This window comes from Scyliorhinus torazame, chromosome 6 (genome assembly GCF_047496885.1).
Source record: "Scyliorhinus torazame isolate Kashiwa2021f chromosome 6, sScyTor2.1, whole genome shotgun sequence".
In the NCBI taxonomy this organism is placed as follows: Eukaryota; Metazoa; Chordata; class Chondrichthyes; order Carcharhiniformes; family Scyliorhinidae; genus Scyliorhinus; species Scyliorhinus torazame.
In genome coordinates, this window is record NC_092712.1 from 84,568,053 (window position 1) to 84,588,431 (window position 20,379).

Consider the following 20,379-nt stretch of genomic DNA (forward strand, 5'->3'; position numbering starts at 1 on the left):
CGCCCATCTCAGAATTTTTTCCCTTGTCCAGGAACTGGTGAAGACGCACCACCGTTTCCCTCAGTGGCTTGTTTGCCTGCAGCCTCCTCATCAGCATCCTGTGCGCTCGGTCGACCTCCAGGGGCCGGTCAAAGGCCCTCTCTCCCATCAGCTTTTCCAGCATTCTGGCCACATACATGGCAGCATCCACTCCCTCAATGCCTTCAGACATCCCTACAATTCTCAAGTTCTGCCCCTGGGAGCAGTTCTTAAGGTTCTTTCCCTTCTCCTGTAGCCGCTTCTAGGTCTTTTGCATTATTCCTACCTCGGCCGTCAACAAAGCCAACTGCTTCTCGTGCTCCCTCACCACCTCTTCCACTTTCCGGATAGCTTGGCCCTGGGATACCAGCCTCTACTCCACTCGATCAATTCCCAACTTCAGCAGGTCTACAATCCTTTTGACCTTGGCTAGGTCCTCATGGGCCTCTCTCCCATTCTGGCTGAACTTCTCTTTTAAGAAGTCCACCAGATGGTCCATCGACCATTGGGTAGGCAGCGGAGGACCTGCACCCTCCGCCATCTTAAGCTGTGACGTACGAACATTCTCCTGTTCCAACTGCTCCCTTCTTCTCGACCCACATCTGGCCCGTGCATCCATCCACCAGTCCCACCAGTGGAGTCAGCCTTCCCTCTGGCCAGCCCTACACCTTCTTCAGCCACACATCCACCCTCCGAACGGGGAAAAGGTCCGAAAAAAACAGCCTCGAGCGGGAGCTGCCAAATGTACAACCATTCACACCATGGCCGCCACCGGAAGTTCAAGGAGCTAATTTTCATCTTCATCATGCGATAATCTGATGGAGCAATTGTCAACCCATTATCGAACCAAACAGATTATCATTCTAAATAAAAGCAAATTACTACAGATGTTGGAATCTGAAACAACAAGAGGAAGTATTGGACAAGTTCAGCAGATCTGACAGCATCTGTGGAGAGAGAAGGGAGCTAACGTCTCACGTCTTGGACAAAGAATCACCCAGACTCGAAACGTTAGCTCCCTTCTCTCTCCACAGATTATCATTCTATTTGAAATGAAATTTATATGGGTTCTATTATCGCTTCCAGATTACCACCGTGGTAAAATTATTTTAAAAACTATGGAAAAGAACATTTTTTTTTCCCAACAGGATAATTGAATCTCAAGACGGAGTTCGGTTGTTATGGTCTTTACTCAAAAAACCGAGTCCAGACATTCAAGCAAGTGCAGCTTGGGCTCTCTGTCCTTGTATTGAAAATGCCAAGGTGAGTTTATTGCTGGTTTTAAGTTCTTTAAGAGCAGGACTTTGTCCATAAAATGTCTACTTATTGCACTGACAGTTAATACCACTACACAGCAAAACAGACCAGGCAGAGGAAATTGTACTAAGATTTCTTATTGGATTAATGGGCAGAAAACTCAACTTAATCAAAGATATATAACTGAATGTCGTGAAATTATTGCCTGAGAGAGCCAAATTTGAAAATTTCACCCAATGTGTTGCAAATCCAAGTTTATGGCAGATATTGATGGCACAAGTATGCATTGATATGCAATAACACATTCTCTTTGGAATTAGCCATTTTCAAAGGAAAGCAGACACTGAACTTGAATGTGTTTAGAAACTTATTTAAATTATAACCTCTATCCACTAGGAATATAACCAATAAACATTTATACTTAGTTCCTCAGTCAGGGTAAATGTGCTCCCAAGCATACTCAGCCATAGAATCATTATAGGGCAGAAGGAGGTCATTCGGCCCATCAAGTCTGCATTGACCCTCTGAAAGAGCACCCTCCCTAGGCACACTCCCCCTATACCCTTAAACCCACCTAACATGCACATGTTTGGACACTAAGGGGAAATTTAACAAGGCCAATCCGCGTAACCTGCACAACTGTGGGAGGAAACCGGAGCACCTGGAGGAAACCCACACAGACACGGGAGAATGTGCAAACTCCACTCACACAGTCACCCAAGGCTGGTGCTCTGGTGCTGTGAGGTAGCACTGCTAACCACTGTGCCACCGCCACCCTTAATAATTGTACATGCTTCAATAAGATCGCATCTCATTCTTTTAAATTCTAAAGAATAATGGCCTAGACTACTCAATCTCTCCTCATAGGACAATCTCGTCATCTCAGGAATCAGTCTAGGAAAGTATAATCTTCCTTAGATAAGAAGAACAAGACTGTACATAGTACTCCAGGAACGGTTTGACCAAGACCCTTTACAATTGTAGTCAGATTTCTTTTAAAAAAATTGTTTTTTTTAATTTAGAGTGCCCAATTCATTTTTCCAATTAAGGGCCAATTTAGACGTGGCCAGTCCACCTACCCTGCACATCTTTTGAGTTATGGGGGCGAAATCCACGAAAACCTAGGTTGAAAGTGCAAACCCCACACGGACAATGACCCAGAGCCGGGATCGAACCTGGGACCTCGGCACCATGAGACAGCAATGCTAGCCACTGCGCCGCTGTGCTGTTCTGTAGTCAGACTTCTTTAATATAATCTTCCAATCCTTTTGTACTGAAGGCTAACATACTATTTGCTTTCTTAATTGCTTGCTGAATCTGTATGTTAGCTTTTGGTGAATCCACAGCAGCTAGTTAAATTATGACTGATAAGTTTTATAAAGGAATACAATGTGATAATATTGAACATACAGTCAATTTGAATTAATGTATCACAATATTAATTAGAATTTATTGTGCATTTTTATGATTTATAACTTTCGTTATATAATGTGGCTGCCTAAAATCAACACATGCGGAAGCTGTACCTAATATAAATCTATATATAAAAGTTTCCTGGGCACTTTGTTCCAGGAGGCAGGCAGATCTCATAGGTCAGGGACTTCAGATTGGGTTCATGGTCAGGGAGTGACTGGAAAAGAGGCAAGTATGGAAATCCAAAAGATAATAACGGAGGAGCCTCAGTCCTTGCAAATGTCCAACAGGTTTGAGGTTCTTGAAACTTGTGTAGACAAGAGTAGGAACTGCAGGAGGAAGCACAAACAACATCAGCACCATGGTTCTTGAGTTATTCAAGTTAGGGGAGCATAAAATAATATAGTTCCAACAGGAAACAGTTTAGTTCAGAGGATAGACAGTGCTCTCTGCAACTGAGAGTGGGAGTCCTGAAGGCTGTGTTATCTGTGAGTGCCAGGGTTAAGCACATCTCCTCAGATCTCGCAAGGAACTTTGAGTGACAGGGGAAAGATCCAGTGGTTGTGGTCCATGTAAAATTTAGGGTTTGCTAATCAGATTACCCAAAATAGGAGTCAATAATTCATAAGTGATTTTAAGGCAGCACGGTGGCGCAGTGGGTTAGCCCTGCAGCCTCACGGCGCCGAGGTCCCAGATTCGATCCCAGCTCTGGGTCACTGTCCGTGTGGAGTTTGCACATTCTCCCCATGTTTGCGTGGGTTTTTCCCCCACAACCCAAAGATGTGCAGGCTAAGTTGATTGGCAACGTTAAATTGCCCCTTAATTGGAAAAAATGAATTGGGTACTCTAAATATATTAAAAGAAATAAGTGATTTTAATGTAATTTATTAAGAAGCCACAGTTTAGATATGATACATAATCTAAATAAACAGAAAAGACATGTGACTCATGATACAAAGATCTGGGGAGGGGCAGGTAGTATTGAGGAAGCAGGTGGGCTGCAGAAGGACTTGGACAGGCTAGGAGAGTGGACAAAGAAGTGGTAGATGGAATACAATGTGGAAAAGTGTGAGGTTATGCACTTTGGAAGGAGAAATGGAGGCATAGACTATTTTCTAAATGGGAAGATGCTTAGGAAATCAAAGCACAAAGGCATTTGGGAGTCCTTGTTCACGATTCTCTTATGGTTAACGTGCAGGTTCAGTTGACAGTTAGGAAGGCAAATGCAATGGATTGGATTGGATTTGTTTATTGTCACGTGTTCCTAGGTACAGTGAAAAGTATTTTTCTGCGAGCAGCTCAACAGATCATTAAGTACATGGGAAGAAAAGGGAATAAAAGAAAATACATAATAGGGCAACACAAGGTATACAATGTAACTACATAAGCACCGGCATCGGATGAGCATACAGGGTGTAGTGTTAATGAGGTCAGTCCACAAGAGGGTCATTTAGGAGTCCGTTAACAGAGGGGAATAAGCTGTTTTTGAGTCTGTTCATGCGTGTTCTCAGACTTCTGTATCTCCTGCCCGATGGAAGAAGTTGAGTAAGCCGGGTGGAAGGGGTCTTTGATTATGCTGCCCGCTTTCCCCAGGCAGCAGGAGGTGTAGATGGAGTCAATGGATGGGAGGCAGGTTTGTGTGATGGACTGGGCTGTGTTTACAACTCTCGGAAGTTTCTTGCAGTCCTGGACTGAGCAGTTGCCATACCAGGCTGTGATGCAGCCAGATAGGATGCTTTCTATGGTGCATCTGTAAAAGTTGGTAAGGGTTAATATGGACATGCCAAATTTCCTTTGTTTCCTGAGGAAGTATAGGCGCTGTTGTGCTTTCTTGGTTGTAGCGTCGACGTGGGTGGACCAGGACAGATTTTTGGAGATGTGTACCCCGAGGAATTTGAAACTGCTAACCATCTCCACCTCGGCCCCATTGATGCTGACAGGGGTGTGTACAGTACTTTGCTTCCTGAAGTCAATGACCAGCTCTTTAGTTTTGCTGGCATTGAGGGAGAGATTGTTGTCACTGCACCACTCCACAAGGTTCTCAATCTCCCTCCTGTATTCTGACTCGTCGTTATTCGAGATCCAGCCCACGATGGTCGTATCGTCAGCAAACTTGTAGATGGAGTTGGAACCAAATTTTGCCACGCAGTCGTGTGTGTACAGGGAGTAGAGTAGGGGGCTAAGTACGCAGCCTGTGGGGCCCCGGTATTGAGGACTATTGTGGAGGAGGTGTTGTTGCCGTAACAGCCCCCCCGAACAGGCGCCGGAATGTGGCGACTAGGGGCTTTTCACAGTAACTTCATTTGAAGCCTACTTGTGACAATAAGTGATTTTCATTTCATTTCATTGTTCATTCTTACTGATTGTGGTCTGTTGGTCAAAAAACCAAGGATCCAGTTGCAGAGTAGTCCTAGGTTTTGGAGCTTTGATATGAATGTTAGCATTCATGTCCAGAGGGCTAGAATACAAGACCAGGGTTGTACTTCTGAGGCTATATAAGGCTCTGGTCAGACCCCATTTGGAGTATTGTGAGCAGTTTTGGGCCCCGTATCTAAGGAAGGATGTGCTGGCCGTATGTAAGGAAGGATGTGCTGGCCTTGGAAAGGGTCCAGAGGAGATTCACAAGAATGATCCCTGGAATGAAGAGCTTGTCGTACGAGGAACGGTTGAGGACACTGGGTCTGTACTCATTGGAGTTTAGAAGGATGAGGGGGAATCTTATTGAAACTTACAGAGTGGACATGGAGAGGATGTTTCCACTTGTAGGAAAAACTAGAAGCAGAGGACACAATCTCAGGCTAAAGGGACCATCCTTTAAAACAGAGAAGAGGAGGAATTTCTTCAACCAGAGGGTGTTGAATCTGTGGAACTCTTTGCTGCAGAAGGCTGTGGAGGCCAAATCACTGAGTGTCTTTAAGACAGAGATTTCTGATCAATAAGGGGATCAGGGGTTATGGGGAGAAGGCAGGAGAATGGGGATCAGAAACATATCAGCCATGATTGAATGGCGGAGCAGACTAGATGGGCCAAATGGCCTAATTCTACTCCTATGTCTTATGGTCTTATAACAGCTGAGAACAGTTTACTGGTCCTGATTCAGAATAACGGATGAGGGAAGGTTGAGGTTTCTGGGGCGAAATTCTCCCCCAACGGCGCGATGTCCACTGACTGGCGCCAAACACGGCGCCAATCAGACGGGCATCGCGCCGGCCCAAAGGTGCGGAATGCTCCGCATCTTTGGCGGCCTAGCCCCAACATTGAGGGGCTGGGCCGACGCCGGAGGGATTTCCGCCCCGCCAGCAGCCGGAAATGGCGTTTGTTGCCCCGCCAGCTGGCGCGGAAATGCGCGCATGCGCGGGAGCGTCAGCGGCCGCTGTCAGTTTCCCGCGCATGCGCAGTGGGGAGAGTCTCTTCCGCCTCCGCCATGGTGGAGGCCGTGGCGGAGGCAGAAGGGAAAGAGTGCCCACACGGCACAGGCCCGCGGATCGGTGGGCCCCGATCGCGGGCCAGGCTACCGTGGGGGCACCCCCCCGGGGTCAGATCATCCCGCGCCCCCCCCCCAGGACCCCGGAGCCCGCCCACGCCGCCTGGTCCCGCCGGTAAATACCAGGTTTGATTTACGCCGGCGGTATAGGCAATTTCTGGGCGGGACTTCGGCCCATCCAGGCCAGAGAATCCAGCGGGGGGTCCGCCAACTGGTGCGGCCCGATTCCCGCCCCCGCCCAATCTCCGGTACCGGAGACTTCGGCGGGGGCGGGGGCGGGATTCACGGCGGCCTAAGGCCATTCTCCGACCCGGCGGGGGGTCGGAGAATGACGCCCCTGATCTCCATGGCTGGTAGTAACCGGCTCCACAGAATGGTTTGCTAGTGTCAGGTCAGACAAACAGATGGATAATGCTGATCTCTGTGGCTGCAAGTGACAATCTCTTGTTGGTTTGCCAACAACAGTCTACTTCTGGGAACCTGGATTGTAGTTTTAGGGTAAGGGAGAATGAGAGTATAGAGGTCAGGAGCACAGATTTGACGTCGCAGGAGGGGGCCAGTGTTCAGGTAGGTGGTTTGAAGTGTGTCTACTTCAATGCCAGGAGTATACGAAATAAGGTAGGGGAACTGGCAGCATGGGTTGGTACCTGGGACTTCGATGTTGTGGCCATTTCGGAGACATGGATAGAGCAGGGACAGGAATGGATGTTGCAGGTTCCGGGGTTTAGGTGTTTTAGTAAGCTCAGAGAAGGAGGCAAAAGAGGGGGAGGTGTGGCGCTGCTAGTCAAGAGCAGTATTACGGTGGTGGAGAGGATGCTAGATGGGGACTCATCTTCCGAGGTAGTATGGGCTGAGGTTAGAAACATGAAAGGAGAGGTCACCCTGTTGGGAGTCTTCTATAGGCCTCTAAATAGTTCTAGGGATGTAGAGGAAAGGATGGCGAGGATGATCCTGGATAAGAGCGAAAGTAACAGGGTAGTTATTATGGAAGACTTTAACTTTCCAAATATTGACTGGAAAATATATAGTTCGAGTACATTAGATGGGTCGTTTTTTGTACAGTGTGTGCAGGAGGGTTTCCTGACACAATATGTTGACAGGCCAACAAGAGGCGAGGCCACGTTGGATTTGGTTTTGGGTAATGAACCAGGCCAGGTGTTGGATTTGGAGGTAGGAGAGCACTTTGGGGACAGTGACCACAATTCGGTGACGTTTACGTTAATGATGGAAAGGGATAAGTATACACCGCAGGGCAAGTGTTATAGCTGGGGGAAGGGCAATTATGATGCCATTAGACGTGACTTGGGGGGGATAAGGTGGAGAAGTAGGCTGCAAGTGTTGGGCACACTGGATAAGTGGAGTTTGTTCAAGGATCAGCTACTGCGTGTTCTTGATAAGTATGTACCGGTCAGGCAGGGAGGAAGGCGTCGAGCGAGGGAACCGTGGTTTACCAAAGAAGTGGAATCTCTTGTTAAGAGGAAGAAGGAGGCTTATGTGAAGATGAGGTGTGAAGTTTCAGTTGGGGCGATGGATAGTTACAAGGTAGCGAGGAAGGATCTAAAGAGAGAGCTAAGACGAGCAAGGAGGGGACATGAGAAGTATTTGGCAGGTAGGATCAAGGAAAACCCAAAAGCTTTCTATAAGTATGTCAGGAATAAGCGAATGACTAGGGAAAGAGTAGGACCAGTCAAGGACAGGGATGGGAAATTGTGTGTGGAGTCTGAAGAGATAGACGAGATACTAAATGAATATTTTTCGTCAGTATTCACTCAGGAAAAAGATAATGTTGTGGAGGAGAATGCTGAGACCCAGGCTAATAGAATAGATGGCATTGAGGTATGTAGGGAAGAGGTGTTGGCAATTCTGGACAGGCTGAAAATAGATAAGTCCCCGGGTCCTGATGGGATTTATCCTAGGATTCTCTGGGAGGCCAGGGAAGAGATTGCTGGACCTTTGGCTTTGATTTTTATGTCATAATTGGCTACAGGAATAGTGCCAGAGGACTGGAGGATCGCAAATGTGGTCCCTTTGTTCAGAAAGGGGAGCAGAGACAATCCCGGCAACTATAGACCGGTGAGCCTCACATCTGTAGTGGGTAAAGTCTTGGAGGGGATTATAAGAGACAAGATTTATAATCATCTAGATAGGAATAATATGATCAGGGATAGTCAGCATGGCTTTGTGAAGGGTAGGTCATGCCTCACAAACCTTATCGAGTTCTTTGAGAAGGTGACTGAACAGGTAGACGAGGGTAGAGCAGTTGATGTGGTGTATATGGATTTCAGCAAAGCGTTTGATAAGGTTCCCCACGGTAGGCTATTGCAGAAAATACGGAGGCTGGGGATTGAGGGTGATTTAGAGATGTGGATCAGAAATTGGCTAGCTGAAAGAAGACAGAGGGTGGTGGTTGATGGGAAATGTTCAGAATGGAGTTCAGTTACAAACGGAGTACCACAAGGATCTGTTCTGGGGCCGTTGCTGTTTGTCATTTTTATCAATGACCTGGAGGAAGGCGCAGAAGGGTGGGTGAGTAAATTTGCAGACGATACTAAAGTCGGTGGTGTTGTCGATAGTGTGGAAGGATGTAGCAGGTTACAGAGGGATATAGATAAGCTGCAGAACTGGGCTGAGAGGTGGCAAATGGAGTTTAATGTAGAGAAGTGTGAGGTGATTCACTTTGGAAGGAATAACAGGAATGCGGAATATTTGGCTAATGGTAAAGTTCTTGGAAGTGTGGATGAGCAGAGGGATCTCGGTGTCCATGTACATAGATCCCTGAAAGTTGCCACCCAGGTTGATAGGGTTGTGAAGAAGGCCTATGGAGTGTTGGCCTTTATTGGTAGAGGGATTGAGTTCCGGAGTCAGGAGGTCATGTTGCAGCTGTACAGAACTCTGGTACGGCCGCATTTGGAGTATTGCGTACAGTTCTGGTCACCGCATTATAGGAAGGACGTGGAGGCTTTGGAGCGGTGCAGAGGAGATTTACCAGGATGTTGCCTGGTATGGAGGGAAAATCTTATGAGGAAAGGCTGATGGACCTGAGGTTGTTTTCGTTGGAGAGAAGAAGGTTAAGAGGAGACTTAATAGTGGCATACAAAATGATCAGGGGGTTAGATAGGGTGGACAGTGAGAGCCTTCTCCCGCGGATGGAAATGGCTGGCACGAGGGGACATAGCTTTAAACTGAGGGGTAATAGATATAGGACAGAGGTCAGAGGTAGGTTCTTTACGCAAAGAGTAGTGAGGCCGTGGAATGCCCTACCTGCTACAGTAGTGAACTCGCCAACATTGAGGGCATTTAAAAGTTTATTGGATAAACATATGGATGATAATGGCATAGTGTAGGTTAGATGGCTTTTGTTTCGGTGCAACATTGTGGGCCGAAGGGCCTGTACTGCGCTGTATCGTTCTATGTTCTATGTTCTCTCTGCTCTTTGCCTCATCGAGTCAACCGAAATATCAGGAAGCTCTTCATCATGTCTTAAGCGAGGGTGGAAATGGCAGTTTTTCCTATGAACATATATTCAAATTATATGAATTAAGACCAGGAGCAGGTATTCCGGCCCCTCAAGCCTACTCCACTATTCAATAAGATCATGGTTCTTCTGTTTATGGCCTCAACTGCACATTCCTTCTTACCCCCTCATACCTTTTGACTTCCTTGTCAATCAAAAATCAACCTAATTCCAATTTAAAATATTCAATGATCCTTCCTCCACCACTCTTTGGGAAAGAGAGTGCCATAGACTCACAATCCTCTGAGAGAAAGAAAATTCTCCTTACTTGCGGCTCAGATGGGAAACCCCTTATTTTTAAACTGTGTCCCCTAGTTCGAGCCTTTCCCACAAGGGGAAACATGCTTTTAGCATCTATTCTATCAAGTTCCTTCAAGATTGTTTCAATAAAATTGTCCTCTCATTCATCTAAATCTCATTGGGTAAAGGCCCAACCTTTCCTTGTAGAATAACCCTCTTATTCCAGGAATCAGTCGAGTGAACCTTCCCTGAACTGCATCTAATGCAATTTTGTCCTGTTTTGAATCAGGAGACCCAAAACTGTCCACAGTACTCTAGATGTGACCTCAGCAATACCCTGTACAACCGTAGCAATACATCCCTACTTTTATATTCAATTCCCCTTGCAATAAGCAACAACATTCCATTCAAATAATATGCTGTTTTTTTTAATCTTCCTGCCAAAGTAGACAAGTTCTCATTTTCCCACATTATATTCCATCTGCCAAATTGTGTGCCCACTCAGTTAACCTATCTATATCGCCTTGCAGACTCCACGGGTGGAATTTTCCCAAAAAATGGCAAAGTATAATTTTCAGTGTGCAAATCAGTGCGAATCCCATTGGCCCCAACAGCACGATTCAGTTCGCCATCATTAGGTACTTGGAAAAAATGTTTTCCCCCACATGACAAACGTGGTGCAAAGCATCTGATTCACCCGCCCTGGGAGTCATCTGAGCACCAGGAGCAGGTATTCCAGCCCCTTAAGCCTACTCCACTATTCAATAAGATCAAGGAGACGCTGCATTTAAATGGCTCTACAGCAATTGCTCATAGTCAAGCCAGGAGGTTGGCAGATAGAAGACCAGCTCGCAGATTTTTGGATGGGGCCTTCACTCGATTGCTGGATATTGTGGAGTACAGATGGACCACAATTTACCCATTGATTAGCAGGAGGGCCCCCAGCAAGGTTACCAATCCTGCCTGGGAGACGGTGGCAGCACTGGTCACTGCCAACAGCCTCACCAAGAGAACAGTGGTTCTGTGCAGAAAAAAACTGAATGACCTTCTACGATCTGCAGGGGTAAGTGTCCCCTCTCTCCCCTTGGCACTTCATCCTTCTGTCAATCCCTGAAATATTACCCTTCTGTCAACCCCTGGAATATCACATGCCACCACCTCGCAGGTTCCCAGCACCCGACCTCCCACCAGCATCCTGAAAGCTCCCACCCTCCTCATCAGAACCCCCCCCATTCTTAAGCATAGTGCCCGTACATGCCATTTGTCCTTGACCTCTGATCTGCCAGATGCCCGTCTCGCATTATCCCCTTTTGTGTCCCTGCAAGAGAAGACAGCCCACAACCGCAGACAGAGAAGATGGGCGATGGACCAGGAGCCGGCCTGCACAGAGTTTGGCCTATGACAGAAAAATGAGCCTCTGCACCTTCATACAGATGACCAGTCTCAAGTGAGTTCTTTGTTGTCCAAACACTTGACCAGGCCATGTACTAAAACCATGTCCCTTGAATGCCGGAACATCAACTGAAGAGCCTGGCCCTTCCACCACCTGTGCCTACTAAGGCTACCCTCAACACCACCTCAGAGGCGATCTCTGAGGAGGACTTGGATGAAGCGTCACAGCTATCATCCGCACCATCCACCATCGCAGAGACAAGCACCGCGGTGGGCAAACCTAGCAAGCAGGAAGGCTTCTGGGCCATTATCTAGTGAGCACCACATTGCTTCTGACATACATGAGGTGGAGACAGGAGCATCCCAGGAATTGGACAGTCAGAAGTCTGCTGGATCCCAGGACTAAGCTGTGCCCCAGCCAAGATCTTAGCCTCTGGATCTTTATCCCTCAGCTACTGGAGATGCAGGGGCAGAGCCGGGAATACCAGAAGAGGTTGTCAACGACATTCCTGCGACTGCAAGACCGAATGGAGGAGTCCAATGCTTTCAGTCACATGAATGTCAACACTGTAAGCGTGACATCTGCAGTGGAAAGCCTGATGCAATACGTTTGATCCTCAGTCCCTGAGGACCATGGCTGAGGGGTTCAACACGATGGTGCAGACACTGGCGGGCCTCCAATATCGGCAGCACCAGATGAATATGAGGCTTCTGGAGGTCACTCCAGTTGCCCCTCCATCCCATGTAGTAGCCCAGGGTCCCACAAACACCTGGAGGGAGGAGGAAGCGCTGGAGATCCTCCCGGGGCCTTCCACCTAGGAGAGCCTGGGCGTGACCAACCCTTCTGAAACCACCCACTTCCTGATACCGACAAATTTTAAGAAGCAGCGGGCAGAACAGAGTGCTGCGGCAACATCAATGCCACCCAAAAATAGGCTGGGGCACTCCAGGTCCCTATCCTGAAGAGGATACCCACCAAGGGCATCTCAGGCAGCAAGGCAGGGAAGGCAGCAACCTGCCTCCACTTCAGATATGCACCCTGAGACTACACCGAATGGGCAGCACAGTAGCATAGTGGGGGCAGCACGGCAGCGTAGTGGTTAGCACAATTGCTTCACAGCACCAGGGTCTCAGGTTCGATTCCCGGCTTGGGTCACTGTCTGTGCGGAGACTGCACGTTCTCCCCTTGTGTGCGTGGGTTTCCTCCGGGTGCTCCGGTTTCCTCCCACAGTCCAAAGATCTGCAGGTCAGGTGGATTGGCCATGTTAAATTGCCCTTAGTGTCCAAAATTGCCCTTAGTGTTGGGTGAGGTTACTGGTTATGGGGATAGGGTGGAGGTGTGGGCTTGGGTCGGGTGCTCTTTCCAAGAGCCGGGCAGGCTCGATGGGCCGAATGGCCTCCTTCTGTCCTGTAAATTCTATGATTCTATGTAGTGGGTGGGTTCGCAAGGCTAATGAGTTGTAGAGGCACAGAAGTGGCACAGTTGAAGTTAGGCACAGATAGTTGGAGGTCATAATTAAATGTCACAATTCCACTTGTCACCTTATTAAAACTCATTGTTGTTCACAACCTTAAGACCTCACTCTTTGGGCATGATTCAGTGACCTCAATGCACATGAGTGAGATCGCAACAACGCCAGCGAGTAGCAGGAGAGGCCATAAACGAGAAATGTGCCAAACTGTTTGCGATGCAACAGGCCCGCTCCAGTAGGCAAAATTGGGATCCTGCTGTAGTGTAGTGAGAAACCAATAATCACCACATAAGCTCTATTTCTATACAATTAATGGGAGCTACCCCATATCCAATGGCCTCCTGTGATCCAACAGTCTCGCCAGCAAGTGGCCACGCTGGCGCCGATTAGTACTCCTTTTTAGAAATGTGAACCTGGCAGAAGGGCTGTTACGGGGAGCTGAGGAGGTGAGTAGCCATCTTCGCTCACAGGCAATGAGCCTGGGGGCATAGGACTTGCTGCCCCTGTGGTCGGAGGGGGGTGAGGAGGCAAGCGGGAGAGGGTGGTAAACCCTTGGCTGGGGTGGTCCGCCAAGGGGCGTATCGGAGCTGGGGGGGAGAGGGTCTCCGCTGGGGGGCAACTGCACTTGGTCCTCCATGCTACACCCTGAATTGTGTGTACGCGTTCCAGGCGCAAACCTATATGCCCCACCAACCACCCATAACCCCAACTAAGCATGGAGGCCTCTGGCCATGCGGCTGAAGGCTGTTGCTAATAGGGAATTGCAATTGTGGTTCAGTGGGCACTTCACACATCCCAAGTGGATACCCGTGGGTGGGTGAGCCATTTAGCATGGGGGAGTTATTGCCTAGCATCCGAATCAGACCGTAATGCCTGGACACTGTGCCTGAATGCCACAGGAGGCAACACCACAGACGCAGCACCACAGACGCAGCAGCCAACATCCAAACACACTGCGGATGGGCCCCAATTCTGGGGACATGACCGCGGCCGGAGATTGGCTGAGTGCCACGGGGAGAACACCAGTGTCCATGTCCAAGTAATATGTGCGGGTGTCAGGAATACAGGGTTAGGGGTCCGGTGACCGGGGCCCCCGCTCCGACGAGGTGTGCGTGGACAGAGCGTTAAGGTTGTGGGGGACGAGGGGGAGATCAATGGGGGAATGGAGGGTCCAAGGGTGGATGACATTGCAATTTGTCAGTCTCACACCCTTTCCCAATTCCTTACAGATATTAAAAGGTATGGACGACATTTTTGAACCCCGTTGAACTTGCCCTAGTGGTGCTACTGGCAGGCCAGGTGCCAGAGAAGACGGCGGCAGCTGCAGCGTCGATGGAGGCTCGAGCCGGTGACCCATGTGCTCGGCCCCGCACCACACCCAGAGGACCTGGCCACCCATCAGTCCAGGATGAAACCTAGAGGGGGAGTCCCGCATCAGTCCAGGGTGAGACCTAGAGGGGGAGGCCTGCATCCGGCCAGGGTGAGTCCCAGAGGGGGAGGCCTGCAATGGCCCAGGGTGTACAGGTGTCACTGGTCTTTCGAGCAAATGGCAGATATCCTTGCCGCAGGAGGCTGCCACCTCAACAAGCGGACTGTGCGCCACCTGTGCCTTGTTCTTGTGGACTTGGCACCACGTGGAGGAGGAGGCCGTCAATGTCACCGCAACCTGAATTTTTACGCCTCGGAATCAATCCAGGGCTCGGACGGGGACTTGTGTGGCGTCTCTCAGGCTACAGCCCACAGGTAGGCATCCGACAGTTCACAGATGCCCTGTTTGCCCGGGCAGAAAATTATATAAACTTTGACAAGGACCAAACCCAACAAGTTGCCTGGTCACTGTCAAGGACAGGGGCTGGTGATGATAAACCGCGTAGAGCTGAGCGCTGGTGCTTCACGATCTATGCCATAGTCTGGCCCCTACTTATCTGCTGATTACTCGCTCATATGTGCATGTGTGGTGTGCCTGGAGGGGATGGATCCAGGAGATAGAGCAAAGGTTTGGAGGTTGGCCCACATTGCAGATGAAAGTGACGGAGGCATCATATTGGCTGTGGTGAAGGATTTTTAATGTATAAAAAATAAATGTCCACCACTGCCCCACTTTCCCGATGGTGCAACCCCACTCTCCCCACCACCCTCTCACCCCCTACCTGCCACCCCTCTTCCCCCCTCCCCAGTGCCCTCTCAGTGATCCTCAACATGCTTAACCTTCCTTGCTCTACCGCCACGTCGAGGTATTTCCCCAGAATGCATATTGGAGGTGGAGGCAGCCTGCTGCCTACCACATCCAGTGGCCTTTGATGCGCCTGGCGTACGTCCTCTGGGTGCTCTAGGACCAGAGGGACCCGCCGCACATGACGGGGGCAGACGCACAGCCATGCCACCCTGCTCCGGGTGCTGACTGCGAGATGCGGAATCGTCAGCGGGGTGGAACTCGAGGGAGCTGGTGACCACCGTCGCCCCTCCATGGGATGGGTGCGGATTGGCACCCAGCACCACCTCCCGGTCGGTGCCCATTGAGCCCTGCAGTTCACCTCAGGACGGAGGCTCAGCTAATTTGAGCCCCGGCTGCCCCAGCGTCGTCTGGACCTGCCAGCCCTGGCGACTTCCCAATATCTGCACCATGGTGTCGATGCCCCTTGACAACGCTCCTCAGTGACTGGGACATACTATGCAGCATGTCAGCAATGCCCACTTGTGACTGGGACAGGCTCCACAGTGCTTTGTCTATTCTCATTTTGAGACTGGGACATGTTCTGTAGCGCCTCATTAAGGTCCGCCTGGTACTGGGTCACGTCCCCAGCGAGTCGGGCAATCTACCCAGGCCTTCAGCCATGGTCATCACTGACTGCACCATGCCTTGGACACCTCCACTCATACTATTGACGCCGTGCACCAAGCTGTCCACTGCGGTCGTCTCCCTAGCAGTGTTGGCCACGCATTGCCGGCGCCAATTCCAGCGCCCATAGCCTCTGGGACTCCTCCAATTGGCTATGGACCTGCTAGAGTGTCACTGACATCCCCCTCTGAATATCATGGCTGCACCCCAACGTCTGCACCAGCTCCAGGCAAACCTGTTCCAGAGGCTTAGCATCTGAGTGGGACCCAGTTAAGTCCTAGGATCCAACAGACATCCGACTGCTGTCTCCCCTGGGCATCACTGACTCCACCTGATGTGCATCTGCAACTGTGTGCTGCTCACCAGATTGTGCCCCAGAAGCCTGACCAGTAACGTTGCCCACCGAAACGTGTCTCTGCAGTGGTGGAGGGTGGGGATGAAAGCTGGGATGCATCGATGGTAGCATCCTTGGAACTTTCCTCTGAGGTGTTCTTATGGGAGGCGGGAGGCGGGTGGGGTGGGGTGGGGGTGGGGGGGGGAGAGGGGGAGAGAGGGGAAACCATCCCAGATGGGCTGACTCCATTGGCTGGCGGTCCTGCGGAAGAATGGACATGTGGTCAGTGGGAGGGATGGGTCATTCTGTATGGCATTAACAACTCTTATGTGAGAGTTCATCTGGGTGGTGGCCGGTGGATCATCACCTCTGTGCCATGCGCCAATCTCCACGTTGGTGATAACTCTGTCCTTGCCCACCCCCATAACCTCCTCGATGGTGGTGAGGATTCTGATGTCCGGCACCCCGCGGCAGTCTGGGCCCTGACCCAACGGTTGTGGGACAACTACTCCTGCGGAGACACAGAGAGGGCATCATTAGCCACATGCATGGTTCAGGGAGGGGTCCAATCTCTCATAACTGGTTAATCTTTATATATTTTTCAAATTTTTACATTGGTTTGTACAGTGTTTCAAGGAGCACTCATTAATAATGAATTTTGACAATCATATTTGGTGATTGACAACGGTCCAGTTGACATGTTGGAGCTTTTGCTTGCTTCAGTTGGTGATGGGTTGGGTTCCTATTTTCTGTCGTGCTTCTTTCCCTTTTGTCACTAATGTTAACTGTCGAATACTATCTGGCTTCATCAATGATTGATGAACACATTGCTAACGAAGTAGGATAACTTGAGCATCAATAGTACAGAGAGTTAAGCATTGAGGCAAGTACTAGAGTTACCTGATTGTCACTGACGTTCAACTTAGCACACTCTTATCTTCAAATGGATCTCATTAGTTGCATGGGGATGGTTTTAAAACCCAGGAGAGGGATAATTTCAGAAAATCTTGCCTCAGGGCAGCTGGTTACCACCTGGCAATGGTGGGTTGCCAATTAGTGGCAATTAAATAACCGCTTGGAGACAGATTGGTGAACCAACTGAATCTTTCTAATGGCAGACAGGCCAAGAGCCAATGGTGGCTTGTTTGAATCCTCCACCCGCGCCCCCATCGGAGCCGTAGGAGTCAGAGAGCCACATTTATGGCAGCAGACCAACATTTACTTTATGATTAATTCTTGATTACAGCTGATACCTTATAATACACTAATATACTAGGAACATGAAAATATTTGTGTTTTAGAAAATTCAACCCATAGTCTCTGAGCTTGAGGTTTCTTTGGCACCAGGAGATAAATTCCTGAGACAATCCATAAGACCGTTGACAAGGGGGCATCATCTGCTGATATACCTGAAAGGTGCAAACTGTTCCAAGCTGGACTGCATTTCTGTGAAAGAGTCAAACACCACTCACATATACATACCGATGAATAAATATATGGAAAGTGACAGTACATAGGTATTTAGTTCTTTCAATTGTAAGGAAGTCAGCTTTGGAAAAAAAAAAGTCAAACCCACTTAATTAGGATCAGGTCCTGGGGGCAGTAATTGACACAAGAGAAATGAAACTGGTGAAAATTCTGTTTGATGAAATGTCTTACTCATTCCACCTCCATCAAAATAAAACATTATGGCATAAGAGATATGTTCACTTTTGTATAAAATTGTATACTTCCATTGTAACCATAATAAGAGTATCTTTCTGGTTGCGAGTGTTGTGGCGAACCGAAATGTCAAATTCTCCATTTTATTTTGCGTGATGACTCTTCATTTAAAAATTACAATTGTAATTTAATTAGAGAAAGAATGTAATCCACATCAAAATATTTGTGTTTTAGACGATGGTTATGTGTAAATAATTGGGAACTTCAAACAATATTTTGAGGCACACTTCTGTGAGTGTCAGTGGACCACTTACAATTGGAATTTAAGTTGAGTATCTAATGACATTTGAAGCAGCCTAACTTCACAAAACTAGGTTTTGTTAAATACAAACAGATGTTTCTGAGCTATGGCCCAGAATTAATATGTTGCAACAAACTGGAAAAAGAAAGTGGTTCACGGGTGGGATTTTCCAACCCCGCCCCCACCCCCAGGCATGTTTTGCAATGGAGGATGCCGCCCCCCATTTGATGGCGGCCATCAATCAGATAAAAATGGGAGTGTTGTCTGCTGTCCCTCGATTCAAGGATAATGTCTGCCATGGGTCTTCATGTGGCTCAATTCATGACCCACAGATCTTTGAGTTCATGAGGTAGGGGGATCCAGAGTACATGATTTGCATCCATTTCTTTCAATCTCTGCCACCACTCTGCCTCATCATTAAGACATTGTGATCTGATGCAACTTTATGAACAAAATGTCATTGTTTTAAATGATTGGGAGAAGCTTATTTACCAGTCATTAATGTCAGTGCTGCCAGGCTTCAAGGAGAGCGTCACTATGTCTTTGAAGCATTTTCTTTGTGGTCCCCTGGAACATTGGCCGTTTGAGAGTGGAGGAAAAAAGGACCTGGCAGGAAAGATGTTTTTCATCCATCCAGACAATGAGACCAATCCATTGCTTGAGGAGATGGCTTCAAGAAGGATGCTTGTGTTTGTATGATAGTTGTCCCATTGAATCCAAAGGATGGGGTGGAAGCATTGCAGTTGGAATTTCTCCAGCACTCTTATTTGTCACTGATGCACAATCTAGGTCTCGCTGCTATGCAGGAATGTGGTAACAATAACCGCTTCGTACATTAAGACTTTTGTTGAGTTGCAGAGATCTTTATTGTCAAACACTCTTAACATTGTTTGTAGAAGGCTGAGCTGGTGCAGCTGATCCAGTGTTGTATTGCCTCATCAATAGTGGCATTTTGAGAGAGGTGGTTGACAATCTATGGAAAGTACTCAATATATTCCAGAGTCTATCCTTCAACATATGTGGAAGGTGGAATATTTGGCTCACCAGATGTGGGTTGATATGAGTTTCATTTTGGCAGATTCAAGTACAGACTGAGTTTTTAGTATGCAGAATTGAATAGCTCAGAATGGCTTGCAAATCTGGTGCATTGTGGGCAACAACACAGCGGTCATCTGCAAACTTTACATCATCTATGCCTATGGTGGTCAGTTTAGTTTTGGCATAGAGCAACTGAGGTTAAAAAGTTTTCCATTTAGGTGATATTTAATAAAGACACGAGGGCAATTGATCGTTGATGAGGTGAGTAGCCACTGTCAGGTAGGTTATAAATTATATGGAAGCTATTAAGCCTTGCCGGGTCTGGATTTTTAAGGCATCTATTTCAGACCTCCTACTACAGACAGCTTAGGGGATTCTGACAGGGATTTACAGATGTCATGTCCATGGTACTAAAAATGAGGGTAACGTTGAGTCCAGAGATGGCGATTTTTGGAGAGTCGGAAGACCCGGGAGTCCAGGGGGCGAGAGAGGCTGACGTTTTGGCCTTTGCCTCCTTGGTAGCCTGGAGACGGATATTGCTAGCGTGGAGGGACTTGAAGCCCCCAAAATCAGGAGTATGGGTTAGCGACATGGCTGGGTTTCTCAGACTTGAGAAAATTAAGTTTGCCCTGAGAGGATCAACGTTAGGGTTCGTTCGGAGGTGGCAGCCGTTTATCGACTTCTTCGGAGAAAACTAAACTGTCAGCAGATTCAACAAGGAGGGGGGGGGGAGGTAAGGGGGGGTAGGGGGGAGTTAGGTTATTCTTTGTCTAGTTTAGGAGGGAACAGTGGGAGATGGAGATGGAGGGATGTGCTATGCACTGAACTATGTTTACATTTATATTTATATCTTTTATTGTTATAAAACCATAAATGTCTTAATAAAATGTATTTTTTTTTAAAAGATGCTAAAGGGATCAGAATTGAAGGAGTACAGATATCTTAGAGGGTTGAAGAGCTAAAGATTACAGCGATGGAGAGATTTGAAAAGATGAAAAGTTTAAATTGAGTTGCTTAACGAGGAGTCAGTGTAGGTCAGCAAGCATGTCAATGGTGGTTTGTTGGGACTTGCTATGAGCTGAGACACAAACAGGAGAGTTTTAGATTACTTCAAGTTTAGGGAAGGTAGAAAATGGAAGGCCAGCCAGGCGGGCCTTGGAGTAGTCAATAGGAATATGTCAGGAACATCACTACCGTTTCTCTCTACAATTCCTCTCTTTATTGTAATAAAATCAATTTTTCCTGGATTGACAAATATGTTTAGTCATTGATTTAAGTACAAATAAATTAAAATATTTTACATGCAGCCAGTGTGGCTGAATTTATTGAATAACGTGAAAACATAGATAGTTAAACACTCCACAGAACAATATGGGCTGAATTCTGCCTGGGTAGCAGTAGCCCCAATGGCAGGC

The 20,379-nt window shown here is 48.1% G+C and overlaps 1 protein-coding gene across 2 annotated transcripts in view; it reads left to right on the forward strand.

Moving 5' to 3' along the window:
• Positions 1-20,379, forward strand: part of odad2 (outer dynein arm docking complex subunit 2) — a 549,301-nt gene that overhangs the window by 382,747 nt on the left and 146,175 nt on the right. For both annotated transcript variants that reach the window (XM_072508396.1, XM_072508397.1), the window contains exon 17: positions 1,167-1,281. In XM_072508396.1, coding sequence (XP_072364497.1) covers positions 1,167-1,281 — 115 coding nt within the window. The remainder of the gene's footprint in view (positions 1-1,166; positions 1,282-20,379) is intronic.